This window comes from Macrobrachium nipponense, chromosome 28 (assembly GCF_015104395.2).
Source record: "Macrobrachium nipponense isolate FS-2020 chromosome 28, ASM1510439v2, whole genome shotgun sequence".
NCBI classification, from domain to species: domain Eukaryota; kingdom Metazoa; phylum Arthropoda; class Malacostraca; order Decapoda; family Palaemonidae; genus Macrobrachium; species Macrobrachium nipponense.
In genome coordinates, this window is record NC_087217.1 from 69474272 (window position 1) to 69496177 (window position 21906).

At 35.8% G+C, this 21906-nt stretch overlaps 1 protein-coding gene across 1 annotated transcript in view; it reads left to right on the top strand.

Moving 5' to 3' along the window:
* The first annotated feature begins 8805 nt into the window (after positions 1-8805).
* The window catches only part of LOC135201863 (ubiquitin-like protein 3), a 255996-nt gene continuing 242895 nt past the window's right edge, over positions 8806-21906 (top strand). Inside the window, exon 1 of the mRNA XM_064231164.1 lies at positions 8806-9133. Within this exon, the coding sequence (XP_064087234.1) occupies positions 9104-9133 (30 nt within the window). The 5' untranslated portion in view covers positions 8806-9103. The remainder of the gene's footprint in view (positions 9134-21906) is intronic.

Consider the following 21906-nt stretch of genomic DNA (forward strand, 5'->3'; position numbering starts at 1 on the left):
TGATTCTTTGTAGTGGTAAGTACGGGTCTGGGGATTAGGGCATTATTTTAGATCTTTTGCAGTTTCTCTTAATTAGGGTTTTCTTGACTGTTTGTTTCAACATTTAGATAGGCAGGCTATCGGCTAAGTAGCGGCGGTGGCTCCTTGAGCACTCTTCAGCAGCAAGAACCAGCAGAGAACCGGAAGGATTATCCCAATCAACTTCTCATCCATACATGAGAGGCTAGACAGCCACATGGGAGGCTTCAATACCCCCCCATACATGCGAGGTATTGAATACCACATGGGAGGTCAGCTTGACAGAGACAGGACTTGACGGACAACACTAACGTTGAGGTACCCTCTGATTGCAGTCTCACCTATGGAATAGATTGAATGGGTGAGTATACAGGTGTTATACATAGCGGGTGGAACTGAGTTACCTGCGAAAGTACAGTGGAAGGGTTGGGATGATGTATATTGATCCCACCTCCAATTAAGAGTTGTTAATCGGGCTAATTCAGGTGCTCAGGGAGTGTATTGCAATATAAAGTTTTCATAATAAAACTAATATTGTAATACTTGCCTGATTGGCTCCCACCCTCCTCCCCTCTTCAATGATTAGTGATTGTGGCAGTTGGAAGGGGAGCGTTCTGTCGGCTGGTTCTGGCAGCAGTGTTGCCAGTGGTAGTGCAGGTAACTCGGTAGACGTTGTTTACCTGCAGCGTTGGTAATGCTGGCAGTTAAAATTTACCCAAATTATGGGTAAGTCTGTAGGGCTGGTCAGTGACCAGGGCTAATTCCGGTGTTCAGATAAGCATTAAAATATATTAGTTTTATTATGAAAACTTCATTACTATAAATCTTCACTATTCCCTCTGCTCTATTTTCTTCCATTGCACTTTATCTTGTACAGTAAATGTGTACAGTATTGTATGCATTGTTTAACTTATTTCATTATAGATTTTAAAAATTTGGATACCAATGTGTAGTTATCATATAACAAAATTAGTAATATTAACACCCTTTCTAATAGTGATTGTGATTTAACTCTACTGTAATTGTAGCCCCTGGTCACCTAGCATTCAGTCAGGAGCTAACCGTGGAAGTCGAAGATTTTTCACAGAATTACAGTATTTTCCTCTGATATGAAAATGCAGTACAGTACATAAGTAACCGAAATGGAACTAGGAAATTTGATGATGAGTGATAGTCAAATGTTTTTTGAAGAGTTCTGGATTCTCCAGTCACCCTGTTGGTTATTTTGCTGATAGCACATCTAGCCTTAATCTTAGTATTCTACAGTTCTGCTCGTTTTTCTACCGCCTTTTGCAGTGTTACTAATTACAATATGTGAATATGTAGGGATTTTCCTCCATTACTCCTAAGGTTCTGCTGGTCTTTCACAATTGTTTTATGTTGCACTGTCAGTTGTATTGGTATCCCATCATTCCACTGCCTTTGCTATATAGTTTATGCTGTTTTGCCATTGACTGTGCTTTTGGTTTTTCATCCAGTCTGCTGATTATTCTGTTTGTTAGTGTTTTACTGTTCCACTTTACTCTGTTTTTGTTTTTGTTTTTTTTTCATCTGTCCACCCGCCTGTGGTGTGTGCGTATGGTAACACTGCGTCCCGGGCTTTAGATAGTTACATTCAGCTTACATTCAACAATAATAACAATATCCTATTTCGAATATTAACGGTGTAATTCGCATACAGTAAATTATTAAAAACATTTTTTAGTTGCAAATGTACACCCAGATATCCTTTTATTTACCTAAAACTTACACATAGTGTAACTATCTAAAGCCCGGCGGGTGGACAGATGGAAAAAAACGGAGTATAGGAGTTCTACGCTTGATCCACTGTTATACTGGCCATTTTACTTGTGTCCCTCTGTTTTGCAGTCTGTGTAGGTTTTTTTTTTTTTTTTTTTTTTTTTTTTTTTTTTTTTTTTTACCTACTGCAGTTTTTTCCTTAGATATTTTTTTCTATAGTATGCTAAATGAAGAATGGGTAGATGTAGTTTTAAGAATTTGGAAAAAAGGCTGATCTCTCAAAAACTAAGATGGTGTGGACAAAAAAGCGCAGATATGGAAGAAGTCAGGCAAAGAAATGTAAGAAGACTGGGGATTTTGGCATTCACGACCATGTAGTACAGTATGCTGTGTATATTTTAGAAAGGCTGGTAATAAGATTAAAGGAAGTCAGTAGCAGAGTGCATAGGGATATCAAAATATCCACAGGTAGTTTGAGTATTCAACAGGACGTTAGTATTGTGAGTCTGTGCATTTATTTCTTTTGTATGTTATTAGCACACATGTAATTTGTGCTCTTTAGAACTTCAGCCTCTTTTGAAGGATTATTAATTGTCGGCCAACTATATCAATCATCCAGTAAGATGTAATTCCACCTTCTACTGTAATGAATTGTGTGTGATCTCCCTCAACAACTTATGACACTAAAGACAAAAAGGCCTGAATTTAATATTTTCAAGAAATTTATAAATGACATGCCTAATTCCATGTACAATATTCCCCCGGATTGGAGAACAGTGCTACTGGGCAAATTTTATAATAACCTTCGATTCAATCTAATAAACTAGTGCACGCCTGGATCCAAAATTAAAAAGCCTCATTGAGATAAGTGACTGAAAAACAAACATAAAGATAAGTGATGAAGTTTCATGCACAAACATAATTTCAGAGATAGCCAAACTGGAAAAGATAAACACATATCATCGTCAATCAATTTAGTTAAAGGCCTTTTTCGGATTATTTCAAATACCTAATAAGATAGTGAATTTCCCGAAAAGGTTTATAGATGCAATTCAAGAAACGAAGAAAGATATGAGTTTGCATTTTACTAAAGCTGAGAAGTCCAATTATTTTGTAGTAATGGATAAAAATAGCCGTGGAAAAAATGGAAAACGTAACTGTCTCTAGTACTTACGGAAAGATCCGTTAGCTGATGTCATAGAAAGTTTCAGTTCTAAAATAAAAGCTTTATACTGAAGGAATTCAGTTCAATAACAGAGAAAGTGGCTACGATTGGCCCATCTTTACCTTACATGTACAGATTAATTAAGACCCACAGCGCCTCAGTGGCGTGATTGGTATGGTGTTTGCTTCCCACTTCGGTGGTCGCGGGTTCGATTCTCGGCCATTCCAGTGAGGAGTGAGAGTTGTGCATCTCTGGTGATAGAAGTTCACTCTCGACGTGGTTCGGAAGTCACGTAAAGCCGTTGGTCCCTTTGCTGAATAACCAGTGGTTCTATGCAACGTAAAACCACCATACAAACAAAAACAAAACAATTAAGACCCATAAAAGAGATTTCCCTATTCGCCCCATTATCAGTTCAACCGGTTCTATTAGCTATAAACTTTCTAAATATCTAGTTAAATTTCTCCCACCTATCTTGGGTAATATTTCAAATTCCCATTTACAAAACTTTATTTTTGCGCTAAACTCCCATATTGAATTATCCAGTGCTGACGAACTAACCAGTTTTTATGTAACATCTTTATTTACTAAAGTTCCGATTGATGACTTACTTCAATATTTATCACAACATTGGGACTTGCATAATCTAGAATGATCTACCAACATCATTATTAATTTGGTATCCCTTTGTATAAAAGATTTTAATTTCACTTTCAATAATAATATTTTATAGACAAATATTTGGAATGGCTATAGATAACCTTCTTTCGCCACTTATGTCTAATATTTACATGGGAGTTCTTTGAGTATAGACTTATTCCAAGAAATTTGTTCTCTAAGGTGTTTTGGGTTAGATATGTAGACGACTGTTTTTGTATTGTAAAAGAAAATTTAAATATTCTTGATTTCTCGCATACAATTAATAATCTTGGACCATCCATAAAATTCACAATAGACTATAAAGAAAATAATTGTATACCATTTTTGGATGCCTTAGTTATTAGGAATATCAATTTTTGTTTTAAAGTATATAGGAAACCCACGAATAATTTGCCATATATCCATTTTTACTCTAACCATACTAAACAAATTAAGGTGTCAACATTTTCTAGTACTATGTATCTAAGAACTCTTAAGGTGCGTCCACACGATCGAACAATGTTCGGCGGACAAACACTGTTACCAATTAACAATTGTCTGCCGGTCTTGGCCTTGTGAGCAGAGTAAAAACAGTGGTATACAACCTCATCTGGTACCACTGTTTTTCGCCAGATCTACTTCCATAGTTTCAGCGCTTATGACGTCATCCTGCTTCACCTATGATATGGTAACAATGTTTGTTCGTCGCATATTGTTCGATCGTGTGGACGCACCTTTAGAATGTGTAGTCCTGAATTTTTGAAAGATGGGTTTTGAATTATTGATAAAATAGGAGATTCATTATGCTACCCTCAACATTTTTGAAACTGTAAAAATAAAGCAAAAAAGACATAATACAATCTAACCAGTGTTAACAAAGAACGTAAGAATATTCTCTGTGTATCATTTCATCCTAATTTCATTCCTGCTGTACTCATTTTAAAAACAATTGATAATAATAGTTTGAGAAGTAAACCAATAAAGAATAGCCAATCAAATTCAAACCATATTGTATACAGTATTCCTTGTATAACAGAATCACGAAAGTTAGGAACGTGATAAATCCATAAATAAAGGTATATGCCACGAAGAAAAATAAACAACGGAGTATCCGCGAGATCTTTCAATGTTCAAACGTCCTTTACTTAGCAGATGAACTGCTAAGTAAAGGACGTTTGAACGTCGAAAGATCTCGCGGATACTCCGTTGTTTATTTTTCCTCGTGGCATATACCTTTATTAACAGTATTCCTTGTAAAGAATGTAATAAAATTTATGTAGGGCAAACATCCAATGATCTAAAGATGAGATGCTCTCAGCACAAATATACTATATCAAGAGGCTTAAAGAATAATGGCATTGCGGATCATTGGCTATTAACTGGGATAATTCCTCGGTAATCTGCATGGTCAAAGATCACAGCAAAAGGAATCTGTTGGAATCCATTTTTATCGAAGCCACGTCAACAAGGAGTTTAAATCTCCTTCCTGGATTGTCCCTTGATCCTCTTTCCTTGTCTCTTTTGCCTAAAGAACATGCTGCCCAGATTAACAAACTGTAACCCTGCCCCTTTCTGTTTAAAGGTCTGTCAACTTCTATTATATTCGGTGTGAGATTGAAAATGTAGAATATACTACAAAAGTACTTGCTTCAAGTCCCTAGTTTTTCACTCGCCTGATTTAAGGATATTCCCAGGCACGTGTTCCTTTGTGCTACATTGAGATATATATTTGTTTTTATAGACAAACTACATTCTGTAAACTTTCATTGCACAACTTGTACCAGCTTACATCCAAATACAGTATAGCGTTCATTTTGTGATGATAAGACTAACGCATATACCTAAAATTTTGTTCAGAATGCCATTTTTAAAGTAGCTTGAAGGCCATTCGTTTAAGATATGATAAAAACCGTTACTTCGCTAAATACTAAAGGTCTGCATTTATTATTTCTTATTAATTTTTTTCATAGTCAACTGATGATGTGCAGTACATATCAAGGATGTTTGCCATTGGCTGTCCAAACTCTTTTTAAGGTAGTACAACCGGTACCTTCAACGGCAAGACTTTTAGATAAAGATGCTGAAGAGTGGATCTGCTTTATCCTTTTTTTCTGACAGATTTGACATATTCTTGTACACACTGAACCATATAACCGTTTTCGGGGGGAAGCCCCCTTAGCCTTTGACTTAATCTACAAAAAATGCTTTTAAAACTCTATTATGAAAATTTTGATAGTCATAATAAATATGTTGAGAACACTAGACTACCTTGTTTAGTGTTACTCTTCTGTATTTCTCTAGCGTAAGGAACAGAGTAGCTGAACAACACGATGTTAATGGCGTATCTGTTTTTCACTGAATATAATTATATCAAGCATTGCTCTTTTAGTATTTATCCAGAAATAAAATACACGGTTCTGTTTAGATTTGATGTTTTAGTGACCAGTCTGAAGGGTCACGGTTTTATAGAGTTGTTATGATTTATCAAATTGTTATGAGAGCGATGAATTGCTTGAAACCAAATGAAATACTGGAAGTCACAGAATTATCAATGAAAAATAACCCTCTTACAGAATTACCAAAGCGCATTAGAAAGCACGTGTGACTTGCTGCTGCTGATGAATAATTATTCTATTTCTCTTATTTTTTCAGTAGAAACATGAACAAAATATTGGAATGGATAGTCCATTAACACCTAATGATTATGTAACCATGTTAATCAATGATTTATGCATCAGTTCTTAGTCATAGCAGTGCATGCTTGTGTTATTTCTTTACCGTGCAGAAGCACTTGATATAACCGATCCATATCTGGTCCCTCCATATACGGATATCCCGTAGGTGGGTAGTGCCGTCAGTGCACCTCATGCGATGCACTGTAGAGCTTTTTTTAAGGTTCTGTACAGCGTCCCTTCGGGCCCTTTTCAGCGCTGAATGATCTCGTAGGTCCCAGAGCTAGGCATTCGGCCAAATTTCTATATTCCATTCCATATACGGACAGCGTATTGTCCCTTGTTTTATCCTTTTCAAAATCACTTGAGAAAAATAAGATCACGTAACAGAAGTGCTGGAAAATGCCTCCCAAACGAGTAGCCTTTTTAAATTAGAACTTCTCTCCGCTCCCACCCCACCCAATACGGGCCCCTGCCTTTTCTTTTCTTCTTCTTCTTCTTCTTCTTCTTGAAGCTTCGAGGTGTGATACAGTATGATAATATAATTACTATTGCTCCCAAATTTACTGCCGACATGTACTACTAACAGTATTAAAAAAAAATCATATAAAATTCTCAGATTAAGCTAGAAGAGCCATCGCCAGCAGCAACTCTGGAGAAACCTGCATTCAATGGTTCTTCATCCGTTTAGCGATGAAATAATTTTTAGGCCGACATGAGTCTAATTGTGCATCCGTAATCACCAAGATTTACTTGCGTTTTGATTTAGCATTTTGTTGGATTGGCTAACATATAGTATAGTAAGAAGAGGTATGAAAACAGGAAGTGTGTTAACTAGGTTAGTTGTTGCTACTGAATATCAGTTGAAAAATCAAGTCGGATAAGAGCAGTTAAGTGATCATGGTGTTGGGTGGATAACCCTTTATCATGGTCGGGAAGTTCCCCAGAACATAGGTTATTTGTTATAGATTAGAATACTAAAATTGGGGCAATTCAGAGTACCCTATGGCAACTAAGTCAATCTAGGACGATTGCAGCCTATCTTCGCTGTGAACACGGAATTAAGTAACCGTAGCCTAGATGTTAACAGTTTTTAGCAGTGAGTTCTTGTTAGTTACAGGATTAGTATTACAGACGAGGGAATATAGTAGTTGTAGAAAAAACCTGAATTATACACTATGTATTATGGTATATATCAGTTGTTTGGGCTTTACACAAATTCCTAGTTTGCATAAAGAAATAATTTCCGTATCAAGACCACATGTAAGTGAACAAAAGAATTTTTTTTCCAGATAATGAAAGGTGTATAGATAGTCCCAGTGACTGATTACGCCTTTTCAAAAGTCTGAATTTTTTTTTCAGAAAAACTAATTTAAAAAAAACAAGTTTCGCCTTCATTTTGATGTGCATGATATACCAATTATCATTATTCAACGGGGAACTCTAGTACGTGATCAGAATCTCTTCAAATAAGAAATCAACAATTGTCTCGAATGAATTATACCTTTCTTCATCGTATGAAGTATGCTTCTCTTCTGAATAATAATGTAGCTTTGGTTTAATATTATTATATTATGTAATATGAAAGCAAAATATGGTATACGGGATAAAAAAAAGAGCTTATGAATTAGGAAAACATGAAAAAAAACATAAAGAAATCTGAGCCAAAAGTATACTTGAAGCATTTTGCTCTCAGAGAGTGTTGCATTTTCTAGTCAAAGAGCATACAGCAAAAGAGAAATAAGCTTTTAATGCCGAATTTAATGGATAGAACTAAATACTCTTACTAAGGCTTTTTAGCTATCATCCCAGCTAGGAGATTTATTCCCAAAGTCCATTTTACACTGGCACGGAAGGTACAAATATATAATAATAATAATAATGATAATAATAATAATTAATAAATAAATAAATAAAACATCTAATGTAATATGACAACTAACCAACTGTCAAATGTTTGTTTTGGAGAGGGAGGTTACCCGGATGCCAAAGACGAAGTTTCAGAACGAGTGATATGACCTATTTCTGTGTAGGATGTAGGCAGGAAAGTGACCCACTCTCTGAATTAACCATACCACAGGAGTGAAAGATTAAAAAAGAAGAAAAACAAATTGATGCCCAAATATATTTGACATGCCGTTTATCTTCTACCATTTCTGATAACGTCGATTATATCATTTTCCATAAAGAAATATCTATATAGCTGCAGATTTATATTCTGCATGTGAGATGCCTTTATCGTAGTTGTAAGTATATGCATAAAACAAAATGCCTAACGGCTTTATTAGGGTTTAGCACAATGAAAATTTATGGATATAGTTAGCAACGCTGAAACTCTCGTTATAAATATGAATATGGTTAAAAAAGTTGACACTTACGTTAGGCTGTATTAAAAGTACGTTACACGACTTTTAGGATTAATTATTTAAGTTACACTAAAAACATTCCATTGATACACTTTACAAAGCATAAGCATAAAAAAAATCTGTATTCGTCCATGGCATCGACAATCACCGTGTGACGTCACAAGAGAACGGTTGGGTTGTTGTTATTGTGCGCAGGTCGGACGGCCATCTTGACTCTGTGTAGCTTTGTGAGTGATCGGGTGAGGATGTATTGTGATGCAGTCCGTTTATGGCCGTCTTTTTAACGTTTTATCCGTGTTGCGAGTGTGTATATTATGCCATTGAGTCTTTTATCCAAGGGAAACGAGTATTTAGTGCTTTCATGAAAGTCCTGGTGAAGTGAGAAAACGTCGCTTTCGTTGTAAACACTTGAGAGTGTGAGTGAGGGCCCACCTGGATTTTTTTTTACTAAGGGCGGATTATTTTCTCCTCCTTCTTCGACACCTTCTTCTCCCGGAACGAAGATGGGCGCTAGAAGCATACCCAGTGATAAGGTAAGTCCCGTCCTATTTGATTATGGTTCTACCTTCGTTAAATGTCATTCTTCCGTCTCTTTGTAGTCCGGGAATCCCTTGGTCTCAGCTGGTTTATCAGGTCAGATTTGAAGATTCTCTCTCTCTCTCTCTCTTCTCTCCTTCCTTCTCTCTGTCTCTCTCCTGCTCTACTCTCTCCTCTTACTCCCTCTCGTCTCTCTCTCTCCTCTGGCCAAATCTGGCAATCCAAATGATTGATATTTTTATCTAAGGTTTCAATCGTAGTTAATATAGCTACTTCGGGAAATTTGTTGAAAAATGGACATAACCCATACCTAGGTATCTATTATACTCGTAGTACGTGTTTTCTACACTAAAATTTTCATTCTCTCTCTCTCTCTCTCTCTCTCTCTCTCTCTCTCTACAGAATTGTCATTATGTTTACGGCGAATCTTTTAATTAAATTCACATACTAGGCTAGGTAGTATGCGCATTACCTCCTTTATCATTAGAATTACTATAGTATTAACAATTTTCTGCTCATTGATATAACATGATGTAATATCTATATATATATATATATATATATATATATATATATATATATATATATATATTATATATATATATATATATATATATATATATATATATATATATATATTGTGTGTGTGTGTGTGAATTTTTATAGCATGTACAGTTTTGTACACTAAGCTAAAACAAATAATTACCGGACCTCAGTTCGACTCAAAAATAGGCTAGCCCTGTTGTATATCTTGCAGGTATTTGCTGCTCAGTAGCCTAGGTTTACAAGATAAATACGTTTCAATTTTATCTGTCAGCAAAGGGCTGTTAGGCCAGACTATTATTTTGTTTTAAAATTGGGCAGGTAGGTAGGCCGAATTAACTTGGGGTCAAATCCCGTGTTCTAGTTTTTTAATGACTTGTGTTTACTCTAATACAGTAATTGGTTGTGTAACTATATTCGTGTATGGGGTTTACTTAATTATAGCAGCTGGTTGTACAACTAGCTATATTCGGTGGGGCGGCTATTAGGTTAGGTTTCATGTTATATAGGCGATTATTTAGAGCATTTTAAAGTCAAATTCGAAGACAAAAGAAAAATTATATTACTCTGAAAATTAAGGTTTAAATGAATTGCAATGACCCTGTATGTCTGAAAGGCATAGTGCATCAGGTCCTGCGTTTAGCTCATCATTTCACTAGTTGTTAGGCCATAACAAAATTTATATTTATTTTTACAAAATAAATAGGAAATAAATGATATGAAGCACTTTTAAATGATATCTTTTGATCTGTCCAGTTCAGATGAGTTTGCCAATCCATCCACGTAGACCCATATCAGTACTTATGCTTTTGGAAACTTTACCAAATCCTGCCCTTTACTTGTATGAGGTGAGGACAGTTTCCAGTTGTCAAGGACAAAAATTGTCGTATCTCATGGTTTGGTTATGTAGAATTAATCAAATTGTGATGCATTGTAGAGCATTGTTTTTAGAAAATGAGTGAAATCATTACTTAGTCAATATAGTAATACAGTATTTCTACAGAAGCAATCTGCGGTGGCCTAGACTATGGCAATTGAAGTTTTCCTATGTTATTTTACTTACTGAACAAGAATTTAAAGTAATATTTATTCGGACGACTGTAATTAACCCCCAGGGGCCAGTACTAAACACGGCGAAATACATTGGACGCCCCAATCCCTAGAGGATGTCGTTATCCGTGGTTACGTTCCTTGCTGTTCGTGTGGAACTATTCTTTAGAATTACCCTGCAAGAAACTTAACCCAGGATACGACATCCACTAGGGATTGGGGCGTCCAATGTATTTCGCCGTGTTTAGTACTGGCCCCTGGGGGTTAATTACAGTCGTCCGAATAAATATTACTTAAAATTCTTGTTCAGTAGGTAAAGCTGCATACAAAAACTGCAACTGCCATAGTCTGGGCCGCTGCGGATAGGTACCCTAGATCTACCTAGTAATACTAACTGACCAAGGTATAATTACCAAGAGATGAAAACCATTGTATTTGCTTAGGCAATCACTTCATTTGTTCATTTTTTTTGGTCTTGTGTACAGCCCTCCACAGGGATGATTCCCTCGCTGGCGGGCCCTTGTACATTTTATAAATAAGTTGCTTTTTATATATTTTATAATTGTATTTTAGTGTTTTCTCATTACGTAGTATCATCTTTTGTAAATTGGCTTTCTTCTGGTATGATCTTCACTTCAGGCAGTATTTTGTTTTTTAGTCTTGGTGCGCAGTGTTCAGATGCTCTCTAATCTGACTTACAATATTAACTGGGCAAGGTATAATTACCAAGTGATGAATACCATTGTATTTGCTTAGGTACTGTCACTCTTAAGTCAGACAGTATTAACTAAACGAACTATCTTTTCATTCTTTGTGAAGTTGACAAATTCATTTTAACCACAGTGTGCTTTTGAAAAGGAATTACTGTATTAGTCTAATTACTTTAATGATCTATCTTTAAGATTACCCATAATTCAGTGTGAAGTCAGTCATTGTTATATGATTGTTCACTTGTTCGGGTTTCTGTACAGCCCTCCACAGGGAAGATTCCCTCTCTGGCAGGAGGTTTCTTGTATGTTTTCAAAAAGAAGTTGCTTATGTTTTATAATTGTCTTTTAGTGTTTTCTCGTTAGTATCATAGCACATGCAACATAGTAGAGTCTTTACTTGTCTTTTAAATTTTTTTCTTGTCTGATCTTCACCTCAGGTAGTATTTTGTTGTATTGGCCCTCATGTCTGACTTACAATTTGTTCTAGGTTCAAATAGCCCATGTGCTTCATCTGCATGTCTGATCACAATGCTCATTTCAGGTCTAAAGAAGCTTAAGGAATTTCTCAGACTTGTTGGTTCACCATATTTTAGTGCTTTAAAAACTAAGAAGTATTATGCATAATATTCTCTTGCTCAATTAGTGGTGGAGTTATTCTGTCATGATAACTTAATCTTTTTATTAATTTAGCGTCTCTACTTTGAACTCCTTGCAATTTTTTTAGTAGGTATTTAGGGAGACCATAGCATTATAGCGTTGCAGTAGTCAAGTCTCGAAAGTAATTGGTTACTAATTGCTGTTCAATAGTATCTTTGTTTAGATATTTTCTAATAAATGCAATGTTTCTAATATGATAATTACAGGTTTTTACAATATGCAATATACATATGGTTTTTCATTGACACTTTATTATCAATAAATACTCCCAATTCCCTCACTGCTGCTGCAATGTTTATGGATGATGAGCTAATAGTTATTCCTTTAAAGTGTTCATATTTTCGTAGTGCACTATCAGATTCAAATGGCATACACACAGTTTTGTCGTCGTTAAGTTTGAATTTCTTTGCCGACATCAATTTTTTCATATCTTTCATTACTGCATCAATTTTATTAACGACATTTTCTACCATTCCGAGAGGAAAATAGATCAGGTGACCATCAATAAATCTGCAGTTTATACTTAACTTTGTGCTTGTTTAGAATTCTAGATAATTCAGTTGTGTAGATGCCAAATAGCAGTGGACCCAGGACGCTGCCTTGGAGCACTCCTCTAGTTAGGACTTTCTTTTCTGATATCCCCTTTGATTTAACCACTGTAACTTTTTTTTTTTTTTTTTTTTTTTTTTTTTTTTTCTAAAAAGCTTTTGTACCATTTGAGTACATCCTCTTCAATGCCTACTGCTCTCAGGTCTTCAAGCAGCATATCATGGTCAACTGTGACAAATGCTGCTCTTGGGTTGAGCATAACCAGGATACCACAATATCTACTACTTGCCATAATTTTTACCATATCATTTGTTATTGCGCACAATGTAGTTTCTGTTGAGTGGTTTTTTCTGTAAGCTGACTTTTCAGTTCTTTCAAGTGTTTCCAAGTTTCTTCTTGAAGTACCGTATGAGACAGAACAAGCAAATTATGAGTATTATGTCACATTGGTATAACGGTTTAAGGAACTTTCATAAGAAAAATTTAAAAGGAAATTTTCAGTAGTTTTGGTATATACAAGACAATGAAACTTCAGAACTTGAATTCCACAGGTTAGTCTTTAGCCCAATTCAAAAGTGACAAAGGCCAAGGTCAGTTACTGAAGAACAAAAGTATTGAAGTACATTGATGTACTGTAAAACAGGTAATTTGATCAGTATAGTGTAGAAATATGTCACTGGCAACAAATACAGGACAAAGGGAACATGGTAATTTACAAAGTTGAGATAAAAAAAAAAACAGTAGGAAAATGATCTTTGGTAACATGGCATTCAGACTATTCAGTGAGATTCCCCATGGACTAGAGTAAAACTTACCATAATGTATTTTAAGAGAAATCCTAAGAATATATGGTAAGGAAGAATGTTATTCAGAAAGTTTGTATGATGAAATTGATGGAAATAGGCCCCTGCCAGATGGGTTATAACAGGGGGCGGGGGGCTTAAAAAATAAAAGCAAAGTAGACTTTGATAAAATAAATGGTCTTGGAAATGCGGGGTGGATCATTGTATTAAATGACATAATTAGTTTGAAAGTTGAGTATATGTATTTCTTATATATAGGTAAACAGTAGTACATGTAACACTAACTTTCTCACAGTGTAACATTCACATAGCCAATTGACCAGTAGTATAGACAGGTACTTGGTTTTGAATTAGTTAAATTAATGTAACACTAAATATTTTGTCGCGTTTGTGCAGGCTTGCATGATTTCCAGTAAATGTCACCGTTGAGAACATAAGGTGAATTTGAGAAATTGCAAAACTTAAGATACATAAATAAGGAGAGTAACAGGATATATCTTTTAAGTGTGGCTTTGTGAATTGCCAGTTGGTGGTGATAAAACACTGAGCTTTTGATTTTTTAAATGAGATTTCTTTTGATATGCGATGACTTGGTTGCTACTAAAATACCTGGCATAACCCTTCTTATACTTCATGTTCTTTAAAGAACTCTGTTAGCTATTTGTCAATATATTTAGAAGAAAATGACAGATTTTATGATACTGCAGATTTGACAGGTTTTGTGGATTCCACATTCAAATATGTGCGCTAATGCTTGTCTGTGAAAAATGAATTTGCAGTTCCACAAGCTTGTTTCTGTGGAGTTGGATATGGTAGGAAGCCTACTGTAAGAAGTGAGAAGAAAGAGGCAATAAGCTGGATGTACAGCTCCTCACATTTTTCCTCCAAGTTTTATGTAACAGATGCTGGAAATGAGGTTGATAATATAAAATATATACCAAACACAAGTAGAGATTTTTTATTCATTTAGAATATAGAAATATATTGAGTAATTTTTTATGAAGTCCGTGGTCAGATTAATTGTTCATTTAAATTTTTGTTTACTTATCCCATTGTTTACATATAAAGTAGGCAAAGGCCAACACTTGCTACAGCTGCCTGGGAAATTATTATTATTATTTTTCCTTCCTCTAAAGCTTCTGATTTACCTTCTAGACATAATTTTTCTGGAAATGTATTCCGTTTTAAACTTGAAACTAGCAAATTGTTAGACCTGAAAATGAAATTGCTCAGGAAGCTTTTACCATGTTTTAGCCAATCTGGAAATTGTTGACTTGACTAATATTGACATATCAGTCATCCATTTCCTGTAATATCTATATGTTCGTAATTATATGGCATTCAGATACACAGACTCATGTTCATTTCTGCAAAGGCTCGCTTCACTCGCCAATATTAACAGTATACTGTAATCTTCAGAATGTCTCCTCCTCCCCCACTTCTACAGGCCAGATGACGCTCCTGTACAGAGTAAAAGCTGCAATGCCTGAAATTTTGATATAAGCAACAGGTGCAATGGAAGCTTGTCTGTCCAAAGCATGGGAAGGGTTGAAAGTTAAAAAATATTGATTCAGCTCACAAAGACTGTAAACTGTCGAAGACCCTCACAGGTTGCTGGAGACACGAGGCCAGATTGAGCATTACGTATATACCACTGATCACGACAGTGTTTGGTTTATAGTGTGGATTTTTTTTATACTGTTTTCACTTGAGGAAACGTCCATTGGAAATATTAGAACAGAATACATTTTTTCCTAAATAGTTAGAAGTGTGTACAGCAAATTAAATTAAATACTCAGTGCTTGTCTTTTTCTCTACGAATAATAGTAAAGAGGCTAGCTTGGCTGGATATCCGGATCAAAACGGCACCTGGAAACTATCCCCTATAAAATCTACTTACATGATCCTTCTCTGGCTCAATTTGGTCCAGCAGATTCACCGTCTTTAGCGAATATACTTAGATATATAGTCCGACCGTCAGCACTGTATGATATCACAGAATCGGGGCCCCTCTGCTTCTTGGACCCAGTAAGAGCGAATATGATGACTTCCAAAAGAAATGAATAATGTTGTAGTGTAGGATAAAAGCATGAAATAGTTGTTAATGAGAACAAGTTATTTGAGCAAAATTATTCCGTATGTTGTTTTTAAAAAAAATACCGTATGGACCAAGGGAATGTATGAAGTACACTTGTAGTGAGGTTGAGTAATTGCCGGAAAATATTCTGTGGTCGTCTTTTATTCTTGCGTTATTAACGTGTCATCTATGTTTGGCACTTCAATACTTTATATCAGTATCCTCTTTCTGTGGACTTGTTTTGCCATCGCTGAGTACCAGGGATCTTTTAATTTTATTATCGCTGAGCTGTCGTCTTTCTAGAAGTATTGCTGGTGCTTTTGGCCATTGTTGGAGAGGCTGTTCCGTACAACTTTAAAATGCTATATCTTTCAGCCCAGTGTTTTTATGTTTACCGGAGCCATACTCTTTACGTTACATATATATATTCAACTTGTATGCCATTCTTTTGCTTGTCATCACTATATGGCCCCATGTCTGTTCTATATTAGTTCCAACTGCTTTGGGCCTTCATTGTGCGGTCCAGTAGTTTTTCTTTTCCTCATAACTCTGCAATCATTTTATTGTCCAACCACTTCAACACAGTCTTTTCAGTCTGAATCAACGAGTGACAGGAACGAAGATAAAAAAAATAGCTTCCTCTGAGATGGAAGGAAGATTTGGGTACAGTTCTGAATGCTTATGAAAGTTTTAAATATGGTAGGCCTACTCGCACCAGTTACCATTTATATATGCTTAGAAGAGTACCAGTATTTATATAAAAACTAAGCTAAGCTGCTATAACGCTTAGTTTCCATACAATATTCAAATGTAATACAAAGGTTTTAAAAAAATTTCATTATTTATCACGTATTAGTTTTATTTTGCGGTAACCTAGAAATTACCGAATTATTATTGTTATATATTCTCTTTTTAGAAATCATGCTTAGCTCATGAGTACCTTTGTTTGGAAGTACTTGTCACTCTAGTCTGTGAACTAATAATTGCTTGTGCTGCATAACCTTTTCAGTCAGAAAGCAATACCATATTTGGAAACTTCATCATAATTTTTTTTTATTTCGTTAGCTGTTATTCTATGGAACCTGAAAGGTTCACTTAACGCCATTTGGGTCATGCCCTTTAAGCTTGCATTAACCAGAAAATTAGAGACGGTTACTGTAAAGAAAATGTAGTGTTTGCAAGTGCTTTGAAGGGTTACGAAGTGTTAAGAATATATATAGTCCGGTTTTGTTTTCCTTTGTTTCGGTCTCTCAGTGATGGCTTCAGTTAACCTCTCTCGTCTAACAGACTTTTGTGTTTGTCAAAATGCTTTGTTATTTCGTGTTTAGTTGGAGGATTTGGCTGTTTTTATATTTACGGTTTGTTATAATTATTAGCATTTAATTTACCGTAGGCTTTTACTTACAATCAGAGTTGAGTCTGCATTTGTAATTAGCTAGTTTCAGCATTTGGTCATGAAATAAACATATGATTATTAGTTTTTTCTTAATTATTCCATTGGTTTATGTGAGCAAATGTAGATAAATTGACGGTATATACAAGAACTTTGCTGGTACTGTATTGATGACGATGACACTGCATGAAGTGATGCAACAGCCATTCAGTATAATAGCATGCATTAGCTTACATAACGTTAAAGCTTTTTATGTATTCAGCAGCTGCGGCGTTTCCAGGCATCGGGCAAACATCCTTTAGGGGTGCAAGGATGTGAGTGATGGTCAGCAGGCCAATGCCATTGTTCTTTATGGCCGAGGCTGCACATTCCTGATTGGAATATCAAGGGGTTGTCTTGTTCTTATTATTGGGGAGAGGTTGTTTTTCTCATTTAACAAAAGGCATATCGTTAATGAGGTGGTTTTTCTCATTTAACAAAAGGCATATCGTTAATGCTCACGTGGCTTAATAGTAGTTGTTACTGTTTTTTGTATTTAATATTTAATGCGCCCGAAATATATTAGCCATTCTTATGTAACAACGTGTAGGTATATTGATATTTACGAGAAAGGTTTAGAGAGGACATTATAATGGAGACTTACATGGTGTCGAACCAAAGAAAGGTTTAGAGAGGACATTATGATGGAAACTTGTCGTCGGCATATCCTGTTAATGGCTCGCATGGTGTCGAACCAAAGAACAGTTTACTAATGTTTTCGTAAAGAATCAGGCTGTGCATCGGAATATCTTTATTCCTGCACAAGAGGCGGGAGGCGACACACCCAGTGGTAGCTTGTATAATGACGAAAATTGAAAATTTATCCACAGGCTACTTGAGATGGCCTCATTTGGAGTAGAGCAACCTGCCAAGAAAAATAGACATTGTTACCGTTCCGGTTTGCTTGTGGGCCAAGGGTATTGTGGTGTCATTGAATGATACTAAGCTACCTACCTAATATCAGAAGTTTATGTGAGGTACTGCCCGGTAGGATTGTTAAAAATTGTTCTATGTATATATATATATATATATATATATATATATATATATATATATATATATATATATATTATATATATATACAGAAGAATCTTCATTCATATTTATGTAGCGTGTGTGCATGTCTGTAGCCTATGTCTGTGAGGTAGGTAGTCTTAAGAGAGCCAGGAGTGATTTATGAAATCTCAAGGTACGTGTTAAAAGCCGTGCCAGTCTGTAACAAGTCTCTTTAATTGTTCGGATGGTTGTGGTTGATGGTTCCTCGGCATAATTATTTTTCAGGGTGTTTCTTGTGATGACTACTATTGATTGTTACTAGCTAGTAAAGGTGGTTGTGTGCGGGGAAAGCATGCCATGCCATGCTGGTTCATCACAGGATTCGTCTTCATGTAAGGTACAAGAATATTTAAGGATGGCATCTTCTCTTGATATTGGTAAATGGAGAAGTTGTAGTTGAATGTTTTGGAGTAAATTATTGATCAGTCTTTGTACTAAGGGGGATGTGTTCATGTAGTCTTTCATCATTTGGTTCTTGGTGGACTAAGCTGTAAAGAGGCCTTCCATATTATTAGCATAAATGTGAACGTGTGTGGTTTTGAAGAAGTGATTTTCACAGGTTTATCATAGGCAAGAAGTGATTTTCACAGGATTTATCATAGGCAAGAAGTTCTTCAAACAGCAGTAGCTGTTGAAAACGCGCTGTATTACTTTTGTTACCAGCGTTTGGAATAAATTTAAAGAGTTAAGACATAATTGAATGCATATTCATCACATTTTGCTTTTGACAATTAGTGTTTTATTTCACTAATCCCCCGGTTTTTATCGGCTCAAGTTGTTTAGATATCATCATATATCTTAGTGAGGACATGCTTAAGACGTTTTTGGCCTAATTCATGTCGTATTACTAAAAGATATTTCATTAAATAGTGTGTGTGCCTTGGGAAAAATTTTGGACTCATCGTGTATCATCACCTCCATTTAAGGGAAGGGAAACAGACCATTCTTTAAAGGCAGGATGAAGCTATACACTTCGTATTTTTACCTCGTGGCGCCTCGTTTTCTACTTCGTCCCACCTGAACTATATACTTTATACCAGAGAAGATTTTGTGTAGGTTTTATATCAGATTTATTTCCCCAAATACTGAGAAACATGATTATAGGTATGCATGGAAATTCAGGAATATATACCCCTGTTTGCTGGTCTTTTAGGAGGGTATAAAGCCGATACGTGTTGAATACAATTCTATAAGCTTTGTTGTCGTGTTAATTAATTTATTGTATCATAGTAATTTTTGGACTTTATTTATTACAGATAGAGGGTTTGAAGTCTTTCAGAAAGTAACTTAAAATCTTAATCGATGCTATGATATGGAAGATCAAACAGTGAATGTGGATTTTGCAGTGTGATTGAGTACATACGATGAGTAAACTGTTGAATTGTAATGGGGGTCCTGCGAGCGCTATATATTGAAGTGGTGCGGAACCTGGATAAGCCGCCAACAAGTCAAGTATAAATTGCTGGTAAGTCGAACCATAGCTTGAGCTCGAAGATGACTTGGGGCGGTCTTTAACACAAAAGTAGAACGCAAGTGTCGAGTAAGTGACTTTAATTAGTCGCTAGGAAGCGCTGGTTCGTTGTTTCATTTTGCTTAAGGGGTATTGCGACATCTGACTGGCGCAGCGTGTCCGATTTTTTTTATATATATGCTTTTCTTTTCCTAGAGCTCACAGCACTATGCGTCAGGTGCTGGCTACAAGAAGTACGGTGCTCGTTTGCCCAGGGCGTCGATAGTGGCCGTTGTGTTGCAAGTATAAAAGCGGAAGTATGCAACGGGCTGTGGTTTTGTGTGTGTTTTGCCGTTAAACCTCGCTGCCTTCTCACGGAAGAATTTTTTTTTTTTTTTTTTTTTTTCCGACTTCCTGTGAGAACTTGGAAGGGATTGTTGTTGGTAAGGAATGTGGTACGAAAATCATTAGTTTGTGGTTCTGAAAAAAACATTTCTCTTCTCTCTCTCTCTCTCTCTCTCTCTCTCTCTCTCTCGCTCTCTCCTCCTCTTCTCTCTCTCCTCATCTCCTCTCTTTCGATATCTCTCTCTCGTCTCTCTCTCTCTCTCTTCGTCTCTCTCTCTCTCTCTCCTCTCTCTCTTCTCTCTCTCTCTCTTGAAAGGGTATATTTGGCCCACTTTGTAAACCATGGTTATGCCATCTTTGGCAGGTCCCAAATGACATACAAGGTTACAGTAGGTTAAGTCTGTCGGGATGGTAGCCCAGCTATTACGTCCAAGATTTATGACTTTAAAAATAGCATATATACCTATTTTTGTTACATCATAGTTTCATTTAATTTAAATCGAGCAAACTCCCAAATTTCACCTCTGCTGAGATTCATTCTCTTCATAAAACTAAGGTTAGCTGTGAATACTTCTCTAAAACTACTGTAGAACTTTGTCCTTCCTTTATAAACAAATATTTATCCCTTTCATTCATATCTCCCAGACATTGGTCAAAGTTGATGTTCGTCTTCTTGGCTGTGAAGGCATATTTTTTTGAGAATTTGGTTATTGCTTTAATTAATGTTAATTAGTATGTATTGGTATGTCCTCTTTGGACGATATAATTGCTCTGATTTCCATTTGGGGAAGATTCATTGCGCGTGAGGCTCATCTAGCCAGTGCCTCTTTCCTCTCCAATCCCCCATCCTCCCAGGTGCCTCTTTAAAGTTCGATGTCTACTAGGTGGGCGTTTTCTGGAGTTATATAATCGCCTTTTCCGCGCCTCCTACTGAGATGTTTTCTCTTTCCGCTTTGGAGCATGTTCACAGAAAACGACGCGCGTTTATAGGACAGCGTGCTTGCTTGCACACACGCCTATATTGGAAATCCGAGTGGGTGTTTCTTGTTTGTCCGGCCCGGGTGGGGGCGGGTTAGGTTGGGAGGGAAGTTGATGAACATAGTTCTTATTAGTTATTAATGAATTTTTAGCTAATATATATTACAATGTTTTTCGATTGTTGCTTGTATTTATAAACTATACGTACGGTATGCACTTTGTCCTTGAAGGAAAGCTTATTCCTTAAGTAGACGATACTAGTTCTGTGGTTGCTGAAACTTGTAAATTTGAGGCATGGTACAAATTCTGGGTGATAGTCAAAGGCGTCTATAAATTTTTTTTATGATATGAATCTTTTGGTTTTCATTGTTAAAGAAATTTCCAAGTTGTCGCTCTTATTCGGGAAATTCCATCCTTTAGGGGACCGGTCTTTACTTTTCAGTTGACCAAAGCTATACTGAGAAAGACTTCTTAGAATTTTGGAAACCCGTCCATCCAAAGAAATTTGTAATTTCTCTATTCTTTCATTGTTAGAATATTATTCCTTGTTTAGGCTTCAGTTTTTTGGTAAATAAATTTGTATCACTGATCGTGAGATATATAAATCTCAGGCATCATCGTAATTAATCCTGCAACGTAGACAGCCTATGCAGTTACCCCTAATTCCGAGTCTCCGAGTCTTTTTTTTTTTTTTTTGGTATGGTTCAGTGTCACACACGCGTAGTTTTATTGCTGATGTTACCTAACTGTGAATTGATCTTCGTAATTCAAATTGTGGAGTGATCTTTAATCTTGTAGGTGAATGGTTGTGAATGTGTAAACTGGTACAAATATAATATATATATATATATATATATATATATATATTATATATATATATAATAATATATATATATATATTATATATATATATATATGTTGTTTTAGGTTGAGGTAGTCCTCGCTATATTTTGTTTATATTTATCATTTGTTTTTGCCTTATTTTCTTGTCTTTTTGATCACTCCTGTTTTTTGTACTGAGCTACTTAGATACCTTCCTTATTGGCTATTAGCATTCTGTTTTTCGGACTTATGGCCGTAGCTTAGTTTTTGAGATGAGAGAGAGAGAGAATTGATCTT